The 25675-nt window shown below is 36.5% G+C and overlaps 1 protein-coding gene across 1 annotated transcript in view; it reads left to right on the top strand.

Moving 5' to 3' along the window:
• The window catches only part of LOC138315052 (uncharacterized), a 28771-nt gene extending 3798 nt beyond the window's left edge, over positions 1–24973 (top strand). Inside the window, exons 2-9 of the mRNA XM_069255781.1 lie at positions 2552–2621; positions 7688–7784; positions 9297–9400; positions 9877–10059; positions 12891–12972; positions 13269–13387; positions 14630–14776; positions 24420–24973. Of these exons, the coding sequence (XP_069111882.1) occupies positions 2552–2621; positions 7688–7784; positions 9297–9400; positions 9877–10059; positions 12891–12972; positions 13269–13387; positions 14630–14776; positions 24420–24769 (1152 nt within the window). The 3' untranslated portion in view covers positions 24770–24973. The remainder of the gene's footprint in view (positions 1–2551; positions 2622–7687; positions 7785–9296; positions 9401–9876; positions 10060–12890; positions 12973–13268; positions 13388–14629; positions 14777–24419) is intronic.
• Positions 24974–25675: the final 702 nt, after the last annotated feature.

Below are 25675 nucleotides of genomic sequence, written 5' to 3'. Positions count from 1 at the left end.
CATTTGCTTTTACATCTTCATTTTAAAAATTGAGGTGACAATAAAATACCTAGATCATAGATGTACGGGGTTTCCATAATTCAAATCACAATCCAATTAACGGATGTCCTAACATGATTGACAGTAAGACAATACCAAATACCCGATATAGTCCACCGAATAGCAAATTGCCCGCGGCCAGGTAATTACAGGTGAGTTCGATGAATGGCATTGTGTACAGGTAAACAACATCCTGGTCCGATATAGTCCACCGAATAGCAAATTGCCCTCGGCCAGGTAATTACAGGCGAGTTTGATGAATGGCATTGTGTACAGGTAAACAACATCCTGGTCCAGGTATTACATAACCATCAAAACAAAGGCATGGCTAATTATATATCTATATCGGTGTATCTATTCGTATATCGATTAAAAATTGAACGCGACCGCGCTGTCTTTACAAAATAGTTTGTTTTGCTTAATATTTCAATATTTTGATATTTGATGTTATCAAAAATAAATTCTTTCTACCACATGTTGAAACGTATTACGGTATTGTAATAAATGTATCTCAATTTATTCGGTTAGAAACAAAACACAATGTTTGTACTGATCAATCATCGGTGTGTAACTACGTCAAGCATCATATCCTCGATGCTTTAATCAAGGATTTCTTTACTTGTTATACTTAAAATTTCATTTTACAGTCACAAACTTTGCAATTCACAATGTATCAAAAATACAGACTACAGGAAAATATTATCTAATTAAAGCTTATTCGTTGCTGAACTTTGTTTGTTTGATTAATTAACGTCCTATTAACAGCTATGGTCATGTAAGGACGGCCTCCCATGTATGCGGTGTGTTGCGTGTATGTTGTGCGAGGTGCGTGTTTTGGGAGACTGCGGTAAATTCATGTTATGTCTTCTTGTGTAGTGGAACTATTGCCCTTTTTATAGTGCTATATTACTGAAGCATGCCGCCGAAGACACCAAGCAACACACCCTACCCGGTCACATTATACTGACAACGGGCGAACCAGTCGTTCCACTCCCCGTTTGCTGAACTCCTCGACAAAAAAAAAATCCGAAACTTTTATTTCTGTGCGGATTTTCTTTCATAATTACACGAAGATACCTGCTACTAGAGCATAAATTAGAGTATTTGAAACATCGAACTTCACTCTTTTAGTTATTTATATTCGAGCCAAAGTTATTGTACGATAAACTTCAGTCAAAAATAATCAGAAAAAATTGTTGATCGACTTTTTCTGTGACCTTCGATATAAGTGATAGCACATCACTTATAGTACAGCTATAAGCCACGGACTAGTATGACGTCAAATGCTTTAGAGCTAGAAAATATGCATAATAGGGTGGTCTGAAAATTTGACCTCGATATCGACGGCTTAAGCCTACGGGTTATTCCGGTCGCGCGTGGTACGGAGAGGTTTCTACACGTGCTTATAAAGCCATTTCCAGCATAAGCTGAAATTATCATTTTTGAATGCACAAATCTTTTAAGACTTTTACACATCCTCAAATACACTTGCATACTCATATATACCTAAGTGTATATTTTCACTATTTCATCCATTCAGAAATTCCCAAACATCCAAATTCATTAAGAAATATGACATTAGAAGAAGCCTCTTATAATATAACAAAAGCAGACCAATGTGTTCGAACACAAATTATTGTGTATTTAAATAAATCAATTGACACGGCGGCCTGTGTGGTATTTAAATTTGCATTCGGTTATGCAAATGTTATCTGTACAATAGATTGAGTAGAACTAGAATTACATTTGATTGCATTCAGTCTTTAAAAAGTATTTTCATCCTAAATTTATTTTAAATATAAAGGTAAACGTTATACACAGTTGCAATATAGAGGTAACATAATCTATGAAGTGTATTAGATTACGGGCAAGAAATGTTTTATGAATAATGATCAATAATTGGCTATTCATTTGAACGCCACGTGGTGTTGATAAAACATCGTCATACATGCTTTAGTGACAGTAACGTAATACTGCCATGCAATAGATTACTATTGTTTACGATATGGATTTGTTTTTGTTTGCATTGGTTTGGTTTATTATATTTGTGTTTAATTTACAACAAGGTTTTTTTTTTGTTTAAGCAACAAATTTAATAGCTCTTTATCGGGCATAAAATAATCTGCCTTCTGATTCTGTATTTTTACCCACAATAAATCCGTAAAACGTCCCACTTTATGCAATAGAAGTAAGCTAGCACATATAACAATACCTCCGTATCGATTTATATCTAGAATGTTAAACCGGGATGGTAATGTAAATTAATGAAATTCGGATGACAGTTGTTTAAACAAACACATTGTTACTTAATGAATTCGTGGTACCCGGAACTTATAAATTATCGACCAGTTTTATATGAGCCGTTGTTACACAGAGTTCTATAAACCGTACCTGCATTGTGGCGATATTTACATCTGGATTTAAATAGCACATTACCTAAACAAAAACTGTGCATAACGTATTCTGTTTTCTTGCGCTCTGATTTCATGATTAATCGTCCCTGGGAGTATAGCATGATGAGCCAATGGAGTCCTGGGAATGTTTCCTGTATGTATGTGTCCTTGTGTCGTGTGCTAACAAAGGTATGCTATGTTATTTTTTTTGTTATATATTCATCTTAAAATCAAATTAGTGTCCCTATAATACTGGATGTTGTAAAGGAAGTTTAATCCCTTCTCTAAGTAATTGTAATGAACATTTTATGAGAACAAAAAAGAAGTTATCATCATGTATCGTTGTCTTGTTCAGTAATGTAATGAGTAGATAATATACAATGTACATTGCTAGGTTTGAGATGGACATTCACACGGTAGATAGGAAAGAGACCAGGAAGTATCGTGTGTAATCACGTATGTTTGGATTTAGGTATATTGGTTTTGCTAAATGTCTTATTAAAGTTGTATGGTCTATAACTCTCGCTCTTTTTGTCATAGTGAAAACTATGACAAAAAACTTTTTAACGTGTACACGTGAAAAATAGGCTCGAAAGATGCCGAATCATTCCGAACTCTTCCGAACATCGTCGCGACAATCTCTAAGTAAAACTAGAGTTGTGAAACCAAGAGAAAATATCAACAATTTTTTATAAACAAAATATGTGGTCGACCTCATCAGACTCTATCTACAAAGAAAATAATGCTCGCACATTACAATATTTGATACACACAACATTTTACAGTAATGTGTAAATTGGATGTTTCAAATACTCAATCTGTGGACATATACTAGCATGATTTGCTCATATAGGCCAGAAGGAAAACGTAAACAAACACATGTGTGCTTACGCTAGTTACCTGGCTGACCACGTGCAGGTCGTGTCGAACGTCAGTCACGTGATACGATTAGGAATCGTTACAGTGAAATAAGCAGCATTACAACTTTAAAATAGGCAAGGTAATATAAGTTTCCTGTATATATAGGCGTGAAGTGAATGAATGTGTGATTTGAAACTATATCTCCTTTTTTATACTCTTGCCCTTTTTATAGTACAATGTAATTCTCATCGACACTAAAGGGCTATTCCCTTTTCACGATACGCTTCAGCAAGATAGAAACATTGCTGAAAATTGCAGATTTTTTGTGTAAGAATCGTTTCCGGAGCACAACTCTAAAACCAGCAAAGATATTACCATGAAACTTCATAGACACATTGTTCTTATGGTCTAGTAGTGCCTTTTGCTATTTTTAGGTTTTCTTTTTTTGCATTTTTTCCGTAACCATGGAAACATTGCTGAAAATATCATATTTTTGTACCAGGTTCGTTTCCGCAGCATAACTTGAAAACCGGTTGAGATATATGCACGGAACTCCATAGGCACATTAGTCTTATGGTCTAGTAGTGCCTTTTGCTATTTTAAGGTTTTCACTTTTCGTACTTTTTTCTGTAACCATGGAAACATTGCTGAAAATGGCAGATTTTTGTGTAAGAATCGTTTCCGGAGCACAACTCTAAAACCAGCAGAGATATTTCCATGAAACTTCATAGACACATTGTTCTTATGGTCTAGTAGTGCCTTTTGCTATTTTTAGGTTTTCACTTTTTGTGCTTTTTTCTGTAACATAGAAACATTGCTGAAAATTTATTTTTTGTAGCAGGTTCATTTCCGGAGCATAACTCTAAAACCAGCAGAGATATTTCCACGAAACTTCATAGACACATTCTTTTTATGGTCTAGTAGTACCTTTTGCTATTTTTAGGTTTTCATTTTTTGCACCTTTTCCGTTACAATGGAAACATTGCTGAAAATATCATGGTAAATGTCACTTTGCAAAACTCCACCCATCTTTGTGTATATAGTCTAATATAAATGTCAAGGCTGTATACCTGATTCAACGATTGCAGCCCCGCTCTACTTGAATTATACTCCATCTTTCTTTAGCTCAACTTCCTTTTTCCTGTTTTTTTTTCATACACATAAGTCTCCACAATCAAACTTACTTCAGCTTTGATATATCCATTGGCGGGGGATCTGAATGACTATGTCCTTGTTTGTATAGTTAAAGTTATTTGAATTTTAGCGAAAAATGTTGAAAAATAAATATTGTAATGGAGAAAAAATTAAATATGCTGACTGTCAATTTGTATGCCGGCTGTAGTCCGTCGTGTTTTTGGTCTAAACATTTAACATTACCGTAAAATCATACATAGCGTCAAATAGCTATATCTTTGATTCACAATAACTCAGAATCAAGCACACCACCACATTAAATTCTATTTTTAACTTTGGTATAGAAGGTCACAGGGGTCAAAAAGGCTAAAATTTTTTAAACAACTTCTTCTCAAGAACCAGAAGGCCCAGGGTACTGATATTTGCCCTGTAGGATGCTGGGATGAAGGGCTACCAAGTTTGTTCGAATAAATGACCTTGACCTTCATTCAAGGTCACGAGGGTCAAATAGGCTAAAATCCTTTAAACAACTTCTTGTGAATAACTAAGAGGCCTAGAGACCTGATATTAGGCCTGTGGCATGCTGGGATGAAGGGCTACCAAGTTTGTTCAAATAAATGACCTTGACCATCATTCAAGGTCACGAGGGTCAAATAGGCTAAAATCTTTAAACAACTTCTTCTCAAGAACCAGAAGGCCCAGGGTACTGATATTGGGCCTGTGACATGCTTGGATGAAGGGCTACCAAGTTTGTTCAAATGAATGACCTTGACCTTCAATCAAGGTCACAGGGGTCAAAAAGGCTAAAAATCTTTAAACAACTTCTTCTCAAGAACCAGAAGGCCCATGGTACTGATATTTGCCCTGTAGGATGCTGGGATGAAGGGCTACCAAGTTTGTTCAAATAAATGACCTTGACCTTCATTCAAGGTCACACTGGTCAAATAGGCTAAAATCCTTTAAATAACTTCTTGTGAATAACTAAGATGCCTAGATACCTGATATTAGGCCTGTGGCATGCTGGGATGAAGGGCTACCAAGTTTGTTCAAATAAATGACCTTGACCTTCATTCAAGGTCACGAGGGTCGAAAAGGCTAAAATCTTTAAACAACTTCTTCTCAAGAACCAGAAGGCCCAGGGTACTGATATTTGCCCTGTAGGATGCTGGGATGAAGGGCTACCAAGTTTGTTCAAATAAATGACCTTGACCTTCATTCAAGGTCACGAGGGTCAAATAGGCTAAAATCTTAGATGACTTCTTCTCAAGAACCAGAAGGCCCAGGGTACTGATATTGGGACTGTGACATGCTTGGATGAAGGGCTACCAAGTTTGTTCGAATAAATGACCTTGACCTTCATTCAAGGTCACGAGGGTCAAATAGGCTAAAATCCTTTAAACAACTTCTTGTGAATAACTAAGAGGCCTAGAGACCTGATATTAGGCCTGTGGCATGCTGGGATGAAGGGCTACCAAGTTTGTTCAAATAAATGACCTTGACCTTCATTCAAGGTCACGAGGGTCAAATAGGCTAAAATCTTTAAACAACTTCTTCTCAAGAACCAGAAAGCCCAGGGTACTGATATTGGGCCTGTGACATGCTTGGATGAAGGGCTACCAAGTTTGTTCAAATGAATGACCTTGACCTTCAATCAAGGTCACAGGGGTCAAAAAGGCTAAAATCTTTAAACAACTTCTTCTCAAGAACCAGAAGGCCCAGGGTACTGATATTTGCCCTGTAGGATGCTGGGATGAAGGGCTACCAAGTTTGTTCAAATAAATGACCTTGACCTTCATTCAAGGTCACACTGGTCAAATAGGCTAAAATCCTTTAAATAACTTCTTGTGAATAACTAAGAGGCCTAGATACCTGATATTAGGCCTGTGGCATGCTGGGATGAAGGGCTACCAAGTTTGTTCAAATAAATGACCTTGACCTTCATTCAAGGTCACGAGGGTCGAAAAGGCTAAAATCTTTAAACAACTTCTTCTCAAGAACCAGAAGGCCCAGGGTACTGATATTTGCCCTGTAGGATGCTGGGATGAAGGGCTACCAAGTTTGTTCAAATAAATGACCTTGACCTTCATTCAAGGTCACGAGGGTCAAATAGGCTAAAATCTTTAAATGACTTCTTCTCAAGAACCAGAAGGCCCAGGGTACTGATATTGGGACTGTGACATGCTTGGATGAAGGGCTACCAAGTTTGTTCGAATAAATGACCTTGACCTTCATTCAAGGTCACAGGGGTCAAATAGGCTAAAATCCTTTAAACAACTGCTTGTGAATAACTAAGAGGCCTAGAGACCTGATATTAGGCCTGTGGCATGCTGGGATGAAGGGCTACCAAGTTTGTTCAAATAAATGACCTTGACCTTCATTCAAGGTCACACTGGTCAAATAGGCTAAAATCCTTTAAATAACTTCTTGTGAATAACTAAGAGGCCTAGAGACCTGATATTAGGCCTGTGGCATGCTGGGATGAAGGGCTACCAAGTTTGTTCAAATAAATGACCTTGACCTTCATTCAAGGTCACGAGGGTCAAATAGGCTAAAATCTTTAAACAACTTCTTCTCAAGAACCAGAAGGCCCAGGGTACTGATATTTGCCCTGTAGGATGCTGGGATGAAGGGCTACCAAGTTTGTTCAAATGAATGACCTTAACCTTCATTCAAGGTCACAGGGGTCAAAAAGGCTAAAATCTTTAAACGACTTCTTCTCAAGAAGCAGAAGGCCCAGGGTACTGATATTTGGCCTGTAGGATGCTGGGATGAAGGGCTACCAAGTTAGTTCAAATAAACCACCACATTAAATTCTATTTTTAACTTTGGTATAGAATATACAAAAGGTATATTTGAAAAATCACTGAGACATGTTTGACTTGTCCGTAAAGAATATGTTTAATTGAAAGTTAAACGAAATCAACTGAGCTCCTGTTCTAAGGGTTTTACGGTTGTAGACGTCGGTGTGTGTTGGCTAGGGGACAGTAACTTTGACTGTTATTAGCGGGGAGATGGTTCAGCTGAAAGTGGCATCACTTAGAGAGAAAAGGAGATAATGGAAACAGATAGATTAGGTACAATGTTTAGCATACGTATAGTCCGTGACTTGATAAACCCGTTACTAAACAAGTAGCGTGTGTGAAGTGCGACGTGTGTGTTTTGGGAGAGTGCCGTGTATTTACCGTTACAGTATCCATTTTCTGTTAATATATACATATGTATACAGAGATTACTACTGACTGCATACTTTTTACTTTCAGTAGTTGCCCAATGTGGCGGATCCGAATTGAGGACAAACGTCTCTGACATTTACAAAGTTTATACTCTACAGTATCCTGACAGCGGAACATACAGCGAGTAAGTATTATGTTATTCCTTGTAATTATACATTCAGTTTGAACTATTTGTGTAATGATTCGGAAAAGGCAAAAGCAATAAGTAAAATAATGGACGTTTCATAGTATAGATAATTGTTTAAGGATGTACTCCTCTGAGAAGTCAAAATTTTCTTGTATTAAACTTTTTTTCTTATATAGATTTTTGGAAAGAGGAGTTCATACCATGAAAGAAAATGAAAGAAAAAACATATGTCCGTGTGCTCGTTTTTGAGCTACTGTCACTCAAAGATACCTAGTTGACAAAATATTGGATTTTATGGAAATTTTGCCGTTTTGACCATATACACAAGATATTAAAGCCATAATTTCCTAATGAGGTGTTTGATATGTATTTATGTTTGTAGAATTTATTTTCCAGTAGTCTTCTTTTAAAATATACCAGTTTTGATCAAAAAGACTAACATTTTTTCTCAGAATAACAAGATATGCTACCCCTACCCCTTAATTTTGAGCTACAACATGCACCATTTCCAGCCATTTTTGCCAAATCTAACCCTTTTTTGAAAAAGTTCTGGTATTAAACTTTTGTTAATATTTTGCATATCAATAGGAAAAGGGTTGTTCTTTCAGAATCAGGTAGAAAAATGGGGGTCCGTGTGCTTACTTTTTTGCCCCACTTGAAAATTTGTTATTTTTTTTAGTATTTTAGAGTAAAAATTATAAGTGCCCAAATTACCATTAAATGTAAAAATAAAGTGAAAAAAGTGAATCATTTCATACATTAATTCTCAATATTTTAATTATCACGAACCCAGTAAAGATTTACAGCAAAAAATAGCTCAATACAGCTAAAATGCTGGTGCAGTGATGATTTAAGTAAAAACATTTTCAGTAAAAAATGGTAAAACTGTGGCTCTACTTGAAGCGAAAAAAGACACAATTTCAAAATGGCCGCCAAATGGGCCATTTCTTAAAATCCCCGTATAAAAAAATCGGCTAAAGTTAGAACTGTAATTTTTTGACAAAATTTGCAACTGGCAACTTGCTACAGATATTGATAAATTGCATTTGAAAATCTCGTAACTTCTTTGATCTTTGTCGAAACGAGACTTCAACGGGACTGAAACCTCAGAAGAACATCCTTAAAACCAATTTCATTGTTAAGCTTGATCGTGATGTACAGTTTGGTCTTCAGTGTTATGGCACTATCAAAAGGGCAAGAGTTAGACTACACAAGAAGACATAACATGAATATACCGCAATCTCACACCTCGCGCTACACACCGCATACATGGGAGGCCATCCTTACAAGACACTGGCTGTTAATAGAACTTTAATTAATAAAACAAACAAATAACTGTCTATGAAACATACATAACGAGGTGTTCTCAGCGAAATCTATGATAATAGCGCACATATGGAACCAAATATTTTAAATTTCAAGAACGGTTCCTTTAGTCTTTATACTTTCTGCCCATGATTTGATTTACCGGTACATGTTTTGAACACGAGTGTTCGTTGTCTTTTACAGAAATCTGGTTTGTTCCTGGATTTTCCATTCATTTTCATACAAACAGCTCCATTACCTATCAGTGACGTCGCTAGCAAATGGAGACATGTTAGAGATCTATGATGGTAGGAATATCCAAGAAAGCATGTGGTTTTGCATCTATACTTAATTTGCTGCCCGCGGAGTGAAAATCTTATTATTTTCTGATGAAAGAAATCTGCGCATAGTTGACTCAAATTCTTTGATTATTCAGATTGTCTTTTTTTCATAAATTTCGTCTGTAGTGTTTGATTGTATCTCGAGCTGCTCATCTATATTGTACATGTATTATGTATTACTGTAAAAACGCAAAATTTGGAGAGTGATTTCAAATTATCAAAGTTAAAGAGTTTCCGAATTGCGAAGTATTTTGGAAAAAAAATATCAATTTTGATTCACATGTTGTTATATTGGATATGAATATTACACCCAGGATTTATTAAATATTCACCGCAGTTTATTAATCTGATAAATTATCAAATCAATTACACATAAAAGGTTCAAACCTAACGGACGTATAATTAGTAGGAAGATAATAGTATCCTCGTATTGTATTTACCAGGCACGAGTACTTCCGGGACATTGCTGTATTCTTCCTCTAGCATTGGGGTGTCCGGACAATCCTTGAGTGTCATTGCTTCCTCTGGTAATTCCTACTTCCGGTTTACATCAAATGGTGTTTCTGCATCCAACCAGCTCGGCTTCACGGTTCGGTACATGACAGCGACATCAGATGATAAGGGAGGTAAGCTGTTTGAAGTGATAAGGGAAGTCCATAGCGATATATTTAATATAGTTCATGGATTTCCATACTTAGTATGCGTATTCTTCGCCCTAGTTGTGCACTTTACAATTATGGGACCAATCCATCTACAACCCGAGATTGCATGATGTCGGTTATAATTGTTCTGGTGTACTGTCAATTACATTTTGTACATGGAAAGGAAACGCTATGACTGATAAACAACCGTCTTGGATATATCAAAATGTACTGAAATGGTCTCGCTTTCTCATATTACACTTGTAAGGTCTTCTTGGTTGAGTTCTGCACGCCAAGCATATGTCAGTGACCATATTAAATCTAAATTTTAAGTGACATTTTTACTAATAACAAGGACATAGTCATTCAGATCCCCCGCCAATGGATATATCAAAGCTGAAGTAAGTTTGATTGTGGGGACTTATGTGTATGAAAAAAACAGGAAAAAGGAAGTTGAGCTAAAGAATGATGGAGTATAATTCAAGTAGAGCGGGGCTGCAATTGTTGAATCAGGTATACAGCCTTGACATTTATATTAGACTATATACACAAAGATGGGTGGAGTTTTGCAAAGAAACATTTACCATTTACCATGATATTTTTCAGCAATGTTTCCATGGTAACGGAAAAAGTGCAAAAAATGAAAACCTAAAAATAGCAAAAGGTACTACTAGACCATAAAAAGAATGTGTCTATGAAGTTTCGTGGAAATATCTCTGCTGGTTTTAGAGGTGTGCTCAGGAAACAATTCTTACACAAAAATCTGCCATTTTCAGCAATGTTTCCATGGTTACAGAAAAAAGTACAAAAAGTGAAAACCTTAAAATAGCTTAAGGCACTACTAGACCATAAGAACAATGTGTCTATGAAGTTTCATGGAAATATCTCTGCTGGTTTTAGAGTTGTGCTCCGGAAACGATTCTTACACAAAAATCTGCAATTTTCAGCAATGTTTTCATGGTTACAGTTTGTTTTTTTGTTTGTTTGTTTGATTTATTAACGTCCTATTAACAGCTATGGTCATGTAAGGACGGCCTCCCATGTATGCGGTGTGTTGCGTGTATGTTGTGCGAGGTGAGTGTACTGGGAGACTGCGGTATGTTCGTGTTGTGTCTTCTTGTATAGTGGAACTGTTGCCCTTTTTATAGTGCTATATCACTGAAGCATGCCGCCGAAGACACCAAGCAACACACCCCACCCGGTCACATTATACTGACAACGGGCGAACCAGTCGTCCCACTCCCTGTATGCTGAACGCTAAGCAGGAGCAGAAACTACCACTTTTATAGACTTTGGTGTGTCTCGGCCAGGGGACAGAACCCAGAGCCTTCCTCACAGGGGCGAACGCTCAACTCAAGGCCAAAAGTGAGGCGGTGCCAAGGGAGGCATTAGGAAAGATAAAGTCAATTAGGAAGAAGAGAAAAGATAAGATCCTAAATTTAGTCGCCTTTTACGATCATGCAATAGGGGCAGCAGGTACAATTCTAACGCCCTACCTGCAGAAAGTACAAAAAAGCGAAAACCTTAAAATAGCAAAAGGCACTACTAGACCATAAGACCAATGTGTCTATGAAGTTTCGTGGAAATATCTCTTCTGGTTTTAGAGTTATGCTCCGGAAACGAACCTGGTACAAAAATATGATATTTTCAGCAATGTTTCCATGGTTACGGAAAAAATGCAAAAAATGAAAACCTAAAAATAGCAAAAGGCACTACTAGACCATAAGACCAATGTGTGTATGAAGTTTCGTGGAAATATCTCTACTGGTTTTAGAGTTATGCTCCGGAAACCATTCGTACGGATAGACGGACGGACGGACGGTAGGACGGAACCCATTTGTATATCCCCCGCCAACTTCGTTGGGCGGGGGATAACAATGGTATATTGTTTTAATAACGTAAGCTTACAGTAAGTGTTGCAAGCAATATACGTCCCTGTCGTCAATTTCATTTTCTTATCTATGACAAGTTATTATCACTTAGTTATGCTATCATTGTATGAAGTCTGAACAAATTAAGTTGATGTTTTCTCAAGTTATTATGCGGAGACTAAAATTTGTGTTACAATCTAGTTGACCTTTTGACCCCAAAGCCAATCCCAAGCTCTATTGTCAAATATGCTATCACTCTTTGAAGTTTGAACATATTTCGTTGATGTGTTCTGAAGTCATCATCCGGAAACTTGTTACACAATCTATTTTTAGTAGCAGTGACCTTTGTAGTTGACCCTTTGACCCCAAATTCAATCCCAAGCTGTATTTTCTAATATGTTTTCATTGTATGAAGTTTGAACAAGTTTCGTTGATGTGTTTAAAAGTTATTATCCGGAAACTTGTGTTAAATCTATTTTTGGTAGCAGTGACCTTTGCAGTTGACCTTTTGTTACCCCAAATTCAATCCCAAGCTGTATTTTCTCGTAGACTACCATTGTGTGAAGTTTGATCAAAATCCGTTGATGTTTTCTCAAGATATCGTATACAAACGAAAATTTTTAAGCAATCTGGTAGTTGACCTTTTGACCCCAAATTCAATCCCATGCTGTATATTCCATATGCAACCATTGTTTGAAGTTTGATCAAAATCCATCAATTCATTCTCAAGTTATCATCATCTGGAAACCCCACCCATCCATCTAGACAGACACTATAGTCACTTCCGGTTTCACCAGCAGGGGACTTAAAACGTTGTTGTTTTAGATCGTTAGCAGGGCATACATTTCCCTACAAATGCGTGTTAAAACGTGTCATCAAATATACCCCCTTTGTCTGATACTGGTATATATTTATAAACAATAATTGTACTCTTATCAAAAACAGGTTGTAGTTCACCAGCAGCTATTACGGCCACAGATACAAAGCAATATTTGACGAGTCCGAACTTTCCGAATCAATATCCAATGTGAGTAGCTAATATATCCATTGCAATTAAAATGAAGAATACTAACAACATAAAATAACACAAAACGACCGGGGAAAAATAAAAAAAAACTTACAAAATGTGGTATATCACTATGTTTCATGTGTGCAAGAAAAAAAAGATGTACAACGTAAAACAAAAACTAAAATAAAACAAATTATATACATAACACTAACATATTAATTCGTCTGTTTAACACTTAATCACTGTTTCTTTTACATAATTAAAAAACCCATGACGTCTGATGGACGTAGTGAAAATATTCTTTCATCTTATAGGGACTCAAGCTGTTCATGGAATTTCGAGACTGAAAGCAGCTGCGGAAGTCTTGTATTAGACTTTATTCTTCTCGACATAGAAAACGTGTGCTCTGCCGACAAAGTTACTGTAACCTACGGTGGGTATGATGATGTTTCTGTATCTGTTTGAGGATTATAATGAACTAGACTGTTAATATGACGTAACTTTAATCCAACAAACATTATTTAGGTTGCAAGTTTCAATATCAAAGGGAGACAATAAGATAACGAATTAAACAATTAAACATTGATCTCTGAGATTTAGTAACTAACCCCAGATCTAATATGCAAATGAAGATTCACTGTTGGCACTCTCGCAGTACTACAAGAACAAAAAGCATGTACAAAAAGACAAGTACGATGACGCCACAAAGAAATGCATTGAAGAATAATTCGTATACTCCTATACCAATTATTACTATCATTAATGTCAGTTTACCAACTATCGATGTCCTTCTCGTCAGCAATCTTAGGTTTGATATAAAATAATTTTGCAGTAGATTTATTGACTTTTTAAAGAGTCAGTAAGATACATAGTTTAACGACCACGTTACGTTACTGAATCTTACCGCCATAATAACAGAGCACCGAACCCGATCCCATTACATGTTTTAAAGAATCTCTGTCCAATATAGTAAACATGTATATCAAGTGTTTAGAGGGTGTAAGTGGTACAATTCTTGTTTAATTTACCTTCCGTACTTCACTTTATTTAATATAGCCTTGTTTATGAAACAAGAGTTAAAAAAAACCTGAAGTCCTCATTTCATGTGCTAGACAGGACGAAAAGGTTTTAAGTTATGAGCTTCCTGGTTAAGAATCATGAGCTATATTGATGTTCCTTAGGTAATGCATATGCTTGTCAGATCATATTATTTCAGTTCGGTAATGTGATGCCTTTTAAATCCTAACTGTCAATAGGATAACGATTAAAATGTATTGAGTTACAAAACATGAAATGATTGAATAACAAAATGTGTAAATGTACATTAAATTTGGTTTGGTTTCATTTAAAGACGGTACTCATGTACACAATGTGTTGAGTTGTGGACATGTTTTGTGAGGCTGTAGTAATCTGTATGTTTTAGAAGGCTGTGGTATATTCGTGTTGCATCCCCCTGCAATAGTGCCCTTAATATATATATTTGGCTAGGCTATCTCATGCGATAGATAATGATGGGAGGCCAGGAGAGAGAACGAGTCATATGAATTACTCCTCCATTTATATTTCCAATGTTTATGTTAAATTTATTAACATTGCATGTTAAAGACTACGTGTTGTTCATCCGAAGTTCAAATATTTTACTGCGATGATCAGTGTTAATTTGATTTTATTATAGATGGGAATCCGTCTATAGAACTGTGCCCCTTCAATGACTGGGATTCCTCGTCCGACTTTACCACGACAGGCAGCTCGGCTGTAGTCACCCTAACATCAGATTTTAGTGACCAATACCACGGATTTGTTATGTCATACATAAGGACAGGTTAGTATCATTAACAGAAACAAATTTTAAATTATAATCTTCCTTAACCAGAGAACAAATAAAATCACTATATTTGTGATGTTCCAAAACCATGTAATACTTTGAACAATATACAAGTCACAGTTCATACATTATATCCGTACGTTACATTTTTAAAGTGTTTGCTATTCATAATTAGTTTGCTGCAGAATATTTCTTCAAAAAATGCCAGCCGTATATACTGTTTAAAAGTTAGTTTCGTTACGTAAAGATGCTCCGCCGCTGAAGAATGGTATTTTTTCTCTATCAGAAACAGGATGGATTAGTATTTTTCTACAGTTAAAAAAGTTACTTACTTTACACCATTACCATCACTGAAAATTTTGAGCTTCTGATTTTACTTCAAGATAAAATATTAGAAATTATTAATTGCGTACTTAAACAAGAGGCCCAAAGGGCCTTAACGGTCATCTGACTACCTTGGCAATAGTAAATCTAATTTCATATGGTGTCATTTGTCAGGACCATGTCAGGATCATTTTCAATTTCTTTCAACAAATTTTATTTCAAACAAGAGGCCAAAGGGCCTTAACATGTAGGAAATTAATTAGATATAGTGTCATGGTAGCCATCTTCGATTTGGGATCAACCAGAGATGTAACAACACTTTGTCGGGACCATGTCAGGATCATTTCATGCAAGTTTCAGCCAAATCACACTGGTAGAACTTGAGAAGAAGTTCAAAATGTGTTTTCAAGATGGCGGCTTTGGCGGCCATCTTGGATTTCAAATCGACCCGAAAAATAACAACACTTTGTCGGGACCATGTCAGGATCATTTCATGCAAGTTTCAGCCTAATCGCACTGGTAGAACTTGAGAAGAAGTTCAAAATGTGTTTTCAAGATGGCGGCTTTGGCGGCCATCTTGGATTTCGGATCGACCCGAAAAATAACAACATTTTGTCGGGACCATGTCAGGATCATTTCATGCAAGTTTCAGCCTAATCGCACCGGTAGAACTTGAGAAGAAGTTCAAAATGTGTTTTCAAGATGGCGGCTTTGGCGGCCATCTTGGATTTCAAATCGACCCGAAAAATAACAACACTTTGTCGGGACCATGTCAGGATCATTTCATGCAAGTTTCAGCCTAATCGCACTGGTAGAACTTGAGAAGAAGTTCAAAATGTGTTTTCAAGATGGCGGCTTTGGCGGCCATCTTGGATTTCGGATCGACCCGAAAAATAACAACACTTTGTCGGGACCATGTCAGGATCATTTCATGCCAGTTTCAGCCTAATCGCACTGGTAGAACTTGAGAAGAAGTTCAAAATGTATTTTCAAGATGGCGGCTGTGGCGGCCATCTTGGATTTCAAATCGACCCGAAAAATAACAACACTTTGTCGGGACCATGTCAAGATCATTTCATGCAAGTTTCAGCCTTATCGCACCGGTAGAACTTGAGAAGAAGTTCAAAATGTGTTTTCAAGATGGCGGCTTTGGCGGCCATCTTGGATTTCGGATCGACCCGAAAAATAACAGCACTTTGTCGGGACGATGTCAGGATCATTTCATGCAAGTTTCAGCCAAATCGCACTGGTAGAACTTGAGAAGAAGTTCAAAATGTGTTTTCAAGATGGCGGCTGTGGCGGCCATCTTGGATTTCGGATCGACCCGAAAAGTAACAACACTTTGTCGGGACCATGTCAGGATCATTTCATGTCAGTTTCAGCCTAATTGCACCTGTAGAACTTGAGAAGAAGTTCAAAATGTATTTTCAAGATGGCGGCTGTGGCGGCAATCTTGGATTTCGGATCGACCCGAAAAATAACAACACTTTGTCGGGACCATGTCAAGATCATTTCATGCAAGTTTCAGCCTTATCGCACCGGTAGAACTTGAGAAGAAGTTCAAAATGTGTTTTCAAGATGGCGGCTTTGGCGGCCATCTTGGATTTCGGATCGACCCGAAAAATAACAACACTTTGTCGGGACCATGTCAGGATCATTTCATGCAAGTTTCAGCCAAATCGCACTGGTAGAACTTGAGAAGAAGTTCAAAATGTGAAAAGTTAACGCACGGCGGACGGCGGACGACGACGGACGAAACATGACGACTATAGGTCATCCTGACCCTTCGGGTCAGATGACCTAAAAACAATGCATGGTACTACGTCCGTTATCCTTTTGAGAAAAGGCAGGATTCGAACCTGACTCAATCTTGTAGGTTATAACAAATGCCACTTATGAAAGCAGTTTGCATCTAGATTTCGGTTTGATGCCTTTGTTTGTTTGTTTGTTTGTTTAATTAACGTACCTATTAAAAGCTTTGGTCTTGTAAGGACGGACCTACTCATGTATGCGTATGTGGATCTGTTGCACTCTTTTTTATAGTGCGTATATCTACTGGAGCTTGCGCCGAAGACACAAGCAACACACCCCACCCGGTCACACATTTTACTGGACAACGGGCGATCCAGTCGTCCACAATCCCTTTTTGCTGTGCGCTTAGAAGGAAGCAGTATACTACCACTTTTATAACTTTGGTGTGTCTCGGCCAGGGGACAGAACCCTTGAGCCTGACTCACTGGGGCTGATACGTCTCTAACTATATGGCCAAAATGTGAGGCGGTGCCAAGGGTGGCATTAGGAAGGATTAAAGTCAGTTTGGAAGAATAGATTAGATATGATCATAAATTTAGTCGCCTTTTTACGATCATGCACTTTAGGGGCGCAGGTACTATTCTAAAGCCCTACCTGCTGGCAGTCACGGTTTGATTGCCATTTGTCTCGACTATAACAAAGAGTACTCACGGAAACCAAGCACAAACGGTCACCGGAAGTCCCATAAATATCACCGTACACGGGTCATGGGAGCAGAAACCTGCGCTTGGGACTTGTTTTTTGTTGTTGCTTTTTTCCCAATCGGTGCTATTTTTCCCCATTTCTTTCTATTTTCTCTTACTTTGATATCTCCTCAATCGTTTGATATCATCTGTATATCTGTATCTTGACAATTAAGCTCACAATAACAGGTTTCCGGGCACACACAAAACTCCGGATTTCAGACCTCAATTTTTGACTTATTTGAGCATATTCAAAGGTGATTTGTGACGTCACTTATGTGACCGAATCGATATTGACATGTTATATAGTGATGAACATCTCCTTTTCAAAAAAACTAATATTTAGTTCTCGAGGGTCTCTGGGGCTCTATATGGGTGCATGCTTTTGGGCAAATGCATAATTGCGCTTAAATACGTTACGGCCGTCCAAAAATGGAATGAAGTACTAGTTGTGCACGTACCAAAAGCAAATTTAACGATTTTATCCATTGTATTCGTTATAATTAGACACATATATTATACAAACGATTAAACATCAGTAATTGTTCAAATTGTAAGTATTGTTTATACTCTGTCGGCGATGGAGCATCTTTTATAATTACGATAACTGTTAAAGTTATATGCGCCGTAACTGAGATATATTTATTTATCGGAGTTTTGTTTTGGAAATTGGATGGAAATATTTAATATTAGTTTTTAAATTATTCGCCCCATATAGTCTACCTATAATAATTATCAATATGTAATTATAACGCTGTGAAGAAATGGTACGGGAAATGCTTAGCCCCGCCTTCTTATGAATATTGAAACAAAGAGGTACCGAAAAGTCGAGTGATCATCATTCGGAACACATCAAAATAGATACCGATCGTAAGTGCCATGCTTGTTTTTGTTTACCTTACTGCAAATTGAAAGTTTGCTTTTGCTGTCAAACAAACTAACTAATTGTATATTTCAGTGAAGCTGTTATGAATCATTTTAATATCAATATACCGAGGTATACAAATGCCGAAGACACAGCAAACTTTCATGCTCATCTGGCAGAAACCTAAACGGAGACTAACCCGACTGTACAGTTCATGTACCTGGATATTTGTAAATGTTACATCTGTATGCATTTTAGAGTTACATGTATATATTGTAATTACCGGTAATAAGTATATGTGAGCACACTTCACACAACTATACATTCGCAGGTAATTCGGCCTTCTTGTAGAGGCATTACATATATACATGCATATTATCAATTTGCATTTATATGCTAACTGATGTTTTACGCAATTCCATCAAAATTATCTATCCCTGAATATATATATATATATAAGTCCAGATATATTAAGTTATTCCATTTATTACATAAACAAAACGTGTACATTGTATTTACAAAGAAATGTCCTTTCACCACGTGGCTACAGAAAATTTGAGTTTCAGTTCAGATCAGATATATAATACATCATAATATTACTCTAATTCAAAAAGGGTAAAAGGGCAATTACCAATAAACATTATACATGTATAATGAAATCTGTATTATAAATACAGTGTTTGTATATGCATTAAACACAGTGAAAAAATAGCAACACTATATACATCTATATATAGTTACAATATGCAAGTTAACATACAGGTATAAATATGAGAAAAAAAAACATTTAAAGAAAATTTTATCCTACACAAGTAGGATTGCTGTTTAATGTTCTATTTATAAAAAGCGTAGCGGCTTGTGCTAACCACATCATAGATATTCATAGCTATTTATGGTGAGGGATGGGTGGGTGTAAAGAATGAAATAAAATCACCGTGTAAAAAAACCCACCTGCAGCCGTCATGGGAATCAGAATTGGACTGACGCTAAAGATTTATCTCGAATTTACCACCAGTAATGACTGACCAATGAAAAAAGATACGCAAATTAAACATATCGGTCAAACTAATATTGCTGATCCGTGGCGTGACCACAACTGGGGCTTTGGCCTACCAGGCAACAAATATAAAAGTATACAGTAACGTGTTTATAAAATAAAATATACATGTATATATACATATGAGGGGAGCTAATTAACCATTTTGAAACAAAATATAAAAGTATACAGTAACATGTTTATACAATAAAATGCTTTTCACTCCATCTGAACTATCATCGACATCGTCAGTTTCATCTCTTTCTGTCTCATTTCACTGTTTTCTTGCTCGGACCAATATACAGGAACCCTTTTGAAGATGTTGAATGTGGAGGTCCAGATACACGTTGTCATGAACTCCGGATATTACTGGTCCACTGGAATCAACATGCACAGTTTTATGAATCTAATATATTTTCAGAGCAATTGATGAATGTAATCTTATTTCTCATACATTTAGATAGCATGTCATATCAGTACTTTACATGGGCTGGACTTACACTATCTTTGATTTTGGTAAAAAAAATATATCAATAAAAATCTTAAGCTATTAATTAATTGGTGCTGATGAATCTTCTGATGAAATTTCCAATTATATACCATACAAAGACACGTTAGGTGGTCTGAAGGCAGTCCCTTTGTCAGGTGTTGATATCATATTGGATGCAGGGCCTGTCTCACTTTACTATAGCTAGCATAGCTAAAAGAAAAACATACATTTACATGAACAACTATGTATAGTATTGTAACAGGCCGAGAGTAGTGTGCTGTAGCAGGACTCGAACCTGTGACCCCATACTTACTGGTTCGCCGCTCTACCGACTGAGCTAAAGGGAAATTCGCCCTAAAGCGAAGGTAGAAGGCAACCGTATCACTATCAATATGTACAATAAAACCTGCTACAGTATTAAAAAATATGTACATGTATATCGTAATGTAAATGAAAAGATGTAGAAATACATGTAGCAAAATATATGACATTCAGTTCAAATGAGAATTAAAGGGACACGCTAAAGATTTTAATCATTATAGGGCTTTGTTTGACATCTAAGAAAGCGTCATATCAATCCCATTCAAACTTTATTCACATCACCATACTCACTGTACAGTAGATTACCCCTAATCGGGCCCCACAATCTCTATACATACACTTGTACTCGATTTTCACTCCAAAAGTAAATATATGTCTACACTTGTCGATGTACTACAGAAAAAATCGATGATCACGTTATATAATTGCTGTAGTCCTCTAGAATATATGTCACTGTTAACGACAACGATACTCACATGGCGAGGAGGAAGCTGTTTCTTCCTGATGTTTTCTTTCTTTCACAAAATTCCCTTGCTAGATGTTTTCTCCGATAACAACGTTGCTTTTATGGCGCTGTTGTTGATATTCTAGTTTGCTTTCCTTCATCTCATATGGCTACAACTATGACGCCCTTCCACGCTTTCGTTTTTAAGTGGGAGAAGCCATATTGTTTTTGTTTGTGACCTGCTGCTTGTGTCACGCATGCGCGGACAACGTTAAGTGGGCGGAACCTATGATTTTTAGCAGTATTGCTAAAAATCTAATTTGATAATTTTGTAATTTTATTACATTTAAGGATGTATTCTTCTGACGTTTCAGTCCCGCTGAAGTCTCGTTTTGATAAAGATCAAAGAGGTGTTGAGATTTTCAAATACAGATTGCCAGTTGCAAATTTTGTCAAAAATTTCTATTTCTAGTAATTATTTTATACGGGGATTTTAAGAAATGCCCCATTTGGCGGCACTTTTGAAATTATGTCTTTTTTCGCTTTGATTAGAGCCACAGTTTTATCATTTTTTCCTGAAATTGTTTTTACGTAAATCATCACTGCTTCAGCATTTTTTGCTGTATCAAACTAATTTTTGCTGTAAATCTTTACTAGGTTGATGATAATAAAAATATTGAGCATTAATGTGTGAAATAAAACATTTTTTTCATTTAATGGTAATTTGAACACTTTTATTTTTTACTTTAAAATGTTGTGAAATAACAAATATTCAAATGGGGCAAAAAGTAAGCACATGGATCCCCCATTTTTCTGCCCGATTTAGAAAGAACAACCCTTTCCCTATTGATATGCAAAATATTAACAAAAGTTTGATACCAGAACCTTTTCTATAAAGGGTTAAATTTGGCAAAAATGGCTGAAAATGGTGCATTTTGTAGCTCAAAATTAAGGGGTAGCATATGTTGTTATTCTGATAAAAGATATGAGTCTTATCAATTAAAACTGGTATATTTTTAAAGAAGACCACTGGGAAGTAAATTCTACTAACATCCATACATATCAGACACCTCATTAGGAAACAAGAGGCCCATGGGCCTTTACGGTCACCTGAGTTAGAGTATATAATGAAAACAAAATAATGAAATAAATTAAAGGACATACAAACACCTATTATACTGGGCCTTGAAGTTGGTCAGTGATTTATAAATTTGACTTGTTAGACTATGAAGAGTATTTGCTTCCATCAAGCTGTGAACTTAGAGGTATTTTTTGAAATTTTAATCATTTTGACCCTGTTTGGTCCTGCCCTCTGGTCCCCCAAGGCGTCATTGAGGACGGATATGGATGTTAAAATGCTATATCTTAGGCTAACAATTCTAATCAAATTTGACTATTTTCCTACGTAAATTGGGCAAATAATGTTCACAAATATGTTAAATGTGTTTTCCCTATATAAACTATAGTAAACTTGACCCCCTCCCCAGGGGGGAAACGCGAGACCCCAGGGTCATATAATTCACAATTTTTGTAAAGGACCTTAAGACCTTTCTATTTATGAAAAGTATTTGATTCTACCATTTCCCAGAATTTCAGAAGAAGATTTGTGAAGTTTTAGCCTATTTGACCCTTTTTTTAGCCCCGCCCCTCTGCCCCCCAGGGGGTCGGCCAGGACCAACGTGGATATGATATTAAAATGCTATCTTAGGCTAATAATTCTAACCAAGTTTGACTCGTTTCCAATGAAAATTGAGCGAAACATGCCCATAAATGTGTTTTCCCTATATAAAACTATAGTAAACTTGACCCCCTCCCCAGGGGGAAACGTGAGACCCCAGGGTCATATATTTCAACAATTTTTGTAAAGGACCTTAAGACCTTTCTATTTATGAAAAGTATTTGATTCTACCATTTCCAGAATTTCAGAAGAAGATTTTTGAAGTTTTAGCCTATTTGACCCTTTTTTAGCCCCACCCCTCTGCCCCCAGGGGGTTCGTCGCTCCAGGACCAATGTGTTATATGATATTAAAATTGCTATCTCAGACTAATAATTCTAACCAAGTTTGACTTGTTTCCAATGAAATTTGAGCCAATACATGCTCATAAATGTGTTTTCCCTATATAAACTATATGTAAACTTGACCCCTCCCAGGGGGGAAACGTGAGACCCAAGGGTCATCTATGTATTCACAATTTTGTAAAAGGACCTTAAGACCTTTTATATTTATGAAAAGTATTTGATTCTTACCATTTCCAGAATTTCAGAAGAAGATTTTTGAAGTTTTAGCCTATTTGACCCCTTTTGACCCCCGCCCCTATGACCCCTGGGGGTCAGTCATAGAAAATTTGTTAATAGGATTAAATGGACTTCCCTTACTGATAATTTCTGACAACTATTTGACTCATTTCCTATTACAAATGACCAAATAATGCACAAAAATGTGTTTTCCAAATATAAACTATAGTAAACTTAACCCCTCCCCAGGGGGAAACTAAAGACCCCAGGGTCATATAATTCACAATTTTTTGTAAAGGACCTTAAGACCTTTCTATCTATGAAGAGTATTTGATTCTACCACATCTGTGAGTAGAGAAATGAAGATTTTTGAAATTTTACTCAATTTTACCCTTTTGGCACCTCCCATAGCCCCCTGGGGGGTGGGGACCATATAATTCACAATTTTGATTGGCCTTATGCCTTAGAAGGTTTGTGCAAAATTTCATTGAAATTGCTTCAGCAGTTTTGGAGAAGAAGTCGAAAATGTAAATTGTTTACGGACATACGACGGACGACGGACGACGGACGACGCATGACGGACGACGACGGACAAAAGGCGATTAGAATAGGTCACTTGAGACTTCGTCTCAGGTGACCTAATTATGGCTTTAAACTTTTGTGTATATGGTCAAAACGGCAAAATTCCCATAAAATCCAATATTTTGTCAACTAGGTATCTTTGAGTGACAATAGCTCAAAAAAGAGCACACGGACATAGGTTTTTTCTTCTATTTTCTTTCATGGTATGAACTCCATTTTCGAAAAAACTATATGAGATAAAAAGTTTAATAAAAGAAAATTTTGACTTCTCAGAGGAGTGACTCCTTAAACCAGTAGCCTATTTTTATTATTATTTAGATAATTAACGAAAAGTTCATAACTTTTAATATTTATTAATATATAAAACTCTACTATATTCGCGTCAGAGCTAATTACGGCACATAACTTTAAACAATCTGACGTGATTAAGAATGTATTAAAAAGCCGTGCCAATAACCGTCGAGCTTCGTACACTATATAAGTGGAAAGTGTGAAAATCACAGAAAAAAATGTTATGACTATTATAGACACATGCCTGTTTATATAATTACGGAAAATTAATGTTTGTGGAATTGAGGACGTTAGTTGTTAATACATCGTATAGTCAACCATATGCGCGATTACCCGGAACATTACGATGATTGCAAAAGTTTCATTCCGTGAAGTATGAGACAAGATTAAATCATATAAACCCTGAAAATCATATCGCGAAAAATGCTTAGTTTGAAAGTTAAAATCGTAAAAATGTTAACCACGTAAATAGCTGGCTATACGATAGACATATATATATACTGATGTTTTTCTACGCCCGCGTAATCTACCATTAATTTTGATATTCGCTTTCAGGATGTATGATGACTACAGTAACAACTACAGTATCAACTACAACATCGTATTCAAACATCCCTACAACAACAAGCACGACTACTAGTGGTCCGTCGATATCTACCTCGAGCAATACAGAAAGTACCCAGTTCGTGACTACAGAAACAGCAAACACTGGTACGACCACTACGACGAAATCGGGAAACGATGACGAAAATACGAATCCTTCATTGTCATCTGAAGGTATAGGCCTTATAGTCGCTGGAGTAGTACTTCTTTTGATTGCCGTTTTTATTACTGCAGGTTTTGTTCTGTACAGAAAGAAAAAGAAAGCCACCTCCATTTGTTCTAGTAAAAACAGTATCGGTTAACAAATGAACGATGGAACAAGTGTGTTCAGTATGCAATTGTGTATATAGCTGACTGTTTGCTTTATATCAAGATAGATTATCATGAAAAATTGGAATAACAAATAAAACAAATGCCTTGTAGTCACTGAGCAATAAGTGACTGGTTAAAGAGAGATAACTCCGGTGGCGGTTGGATTTGTAATGTCCAAAAATAAATACAATAAATAAATTTGATACATGTTATAATATTGTTTATTGACAAGTAAAATGGATGAATTCTTACAATTTTAATATGCTATCATTAATTGTTTCGGTCTAAAGTTATTATGGCAGTGTTCTCCGTTAAAACTAGTGATCTTAAGCATCTAATACACATCACTTATTAAGTGCAGTTAAACAGATCCTGTCAGATCTGCATAATGACTAATCGTAGACATTACTATAAGCTCATAAAGTGGCTTGTGTGACGACCAAAACATGCGATAAATCTGTTTCTGGAGAAAGGTCCACCACAAAAAAAAAATCAACACAGCTATGCCATTATGCTTACTGATGTCTAGCAGATACTACCAGCGTTTGTTTAAAAATGATTCTTTTCAAATTAATTCACACCGAGTCCTTTTTGACCTTTGCATGAAAATGGATGCAGTTTACCTACTATACTTTTGATATCCACTTTGTTACCCTGAACACTCTTTCTTTACAACTCTCGGATAGCATCATTTGTGTACTCTTTCCAGAGAAATATCAGGAATTTAAAACCTTCTGGTCGAATTATGTGACCTCGTTAAACTGCCATGGCGCCGAATTTATGTTGAGGCACACTATCTTTGTAGAAAAACATAATATTTTGTTCAGTTTTTTGTGATGGTTATCACTCGGGATAGATACTCTTTGTAACCATACGTCAAAGATCTGATGAACTTG

Source organism: Argopecten irradians, chromosome 2 (genome assembly GCF_041381155.1).
Source record: "Argopecten irradians isolate NY chromosome 2, Ai_NY, whole genome shotgun sequence".
Classification (NCBI taxonomy): domain Eukaryota; kingdom Metazoa; phylum Mollusca; class Bivalvia; order Pectinida; family Pectinidae; genus Argopecten; species Argopecten irradians.
The sequence above is the reverse complement of the archived record's forward strand: the minus strand, read 5'-3'. Positions and strand labels throughout refer to the sequence as shown.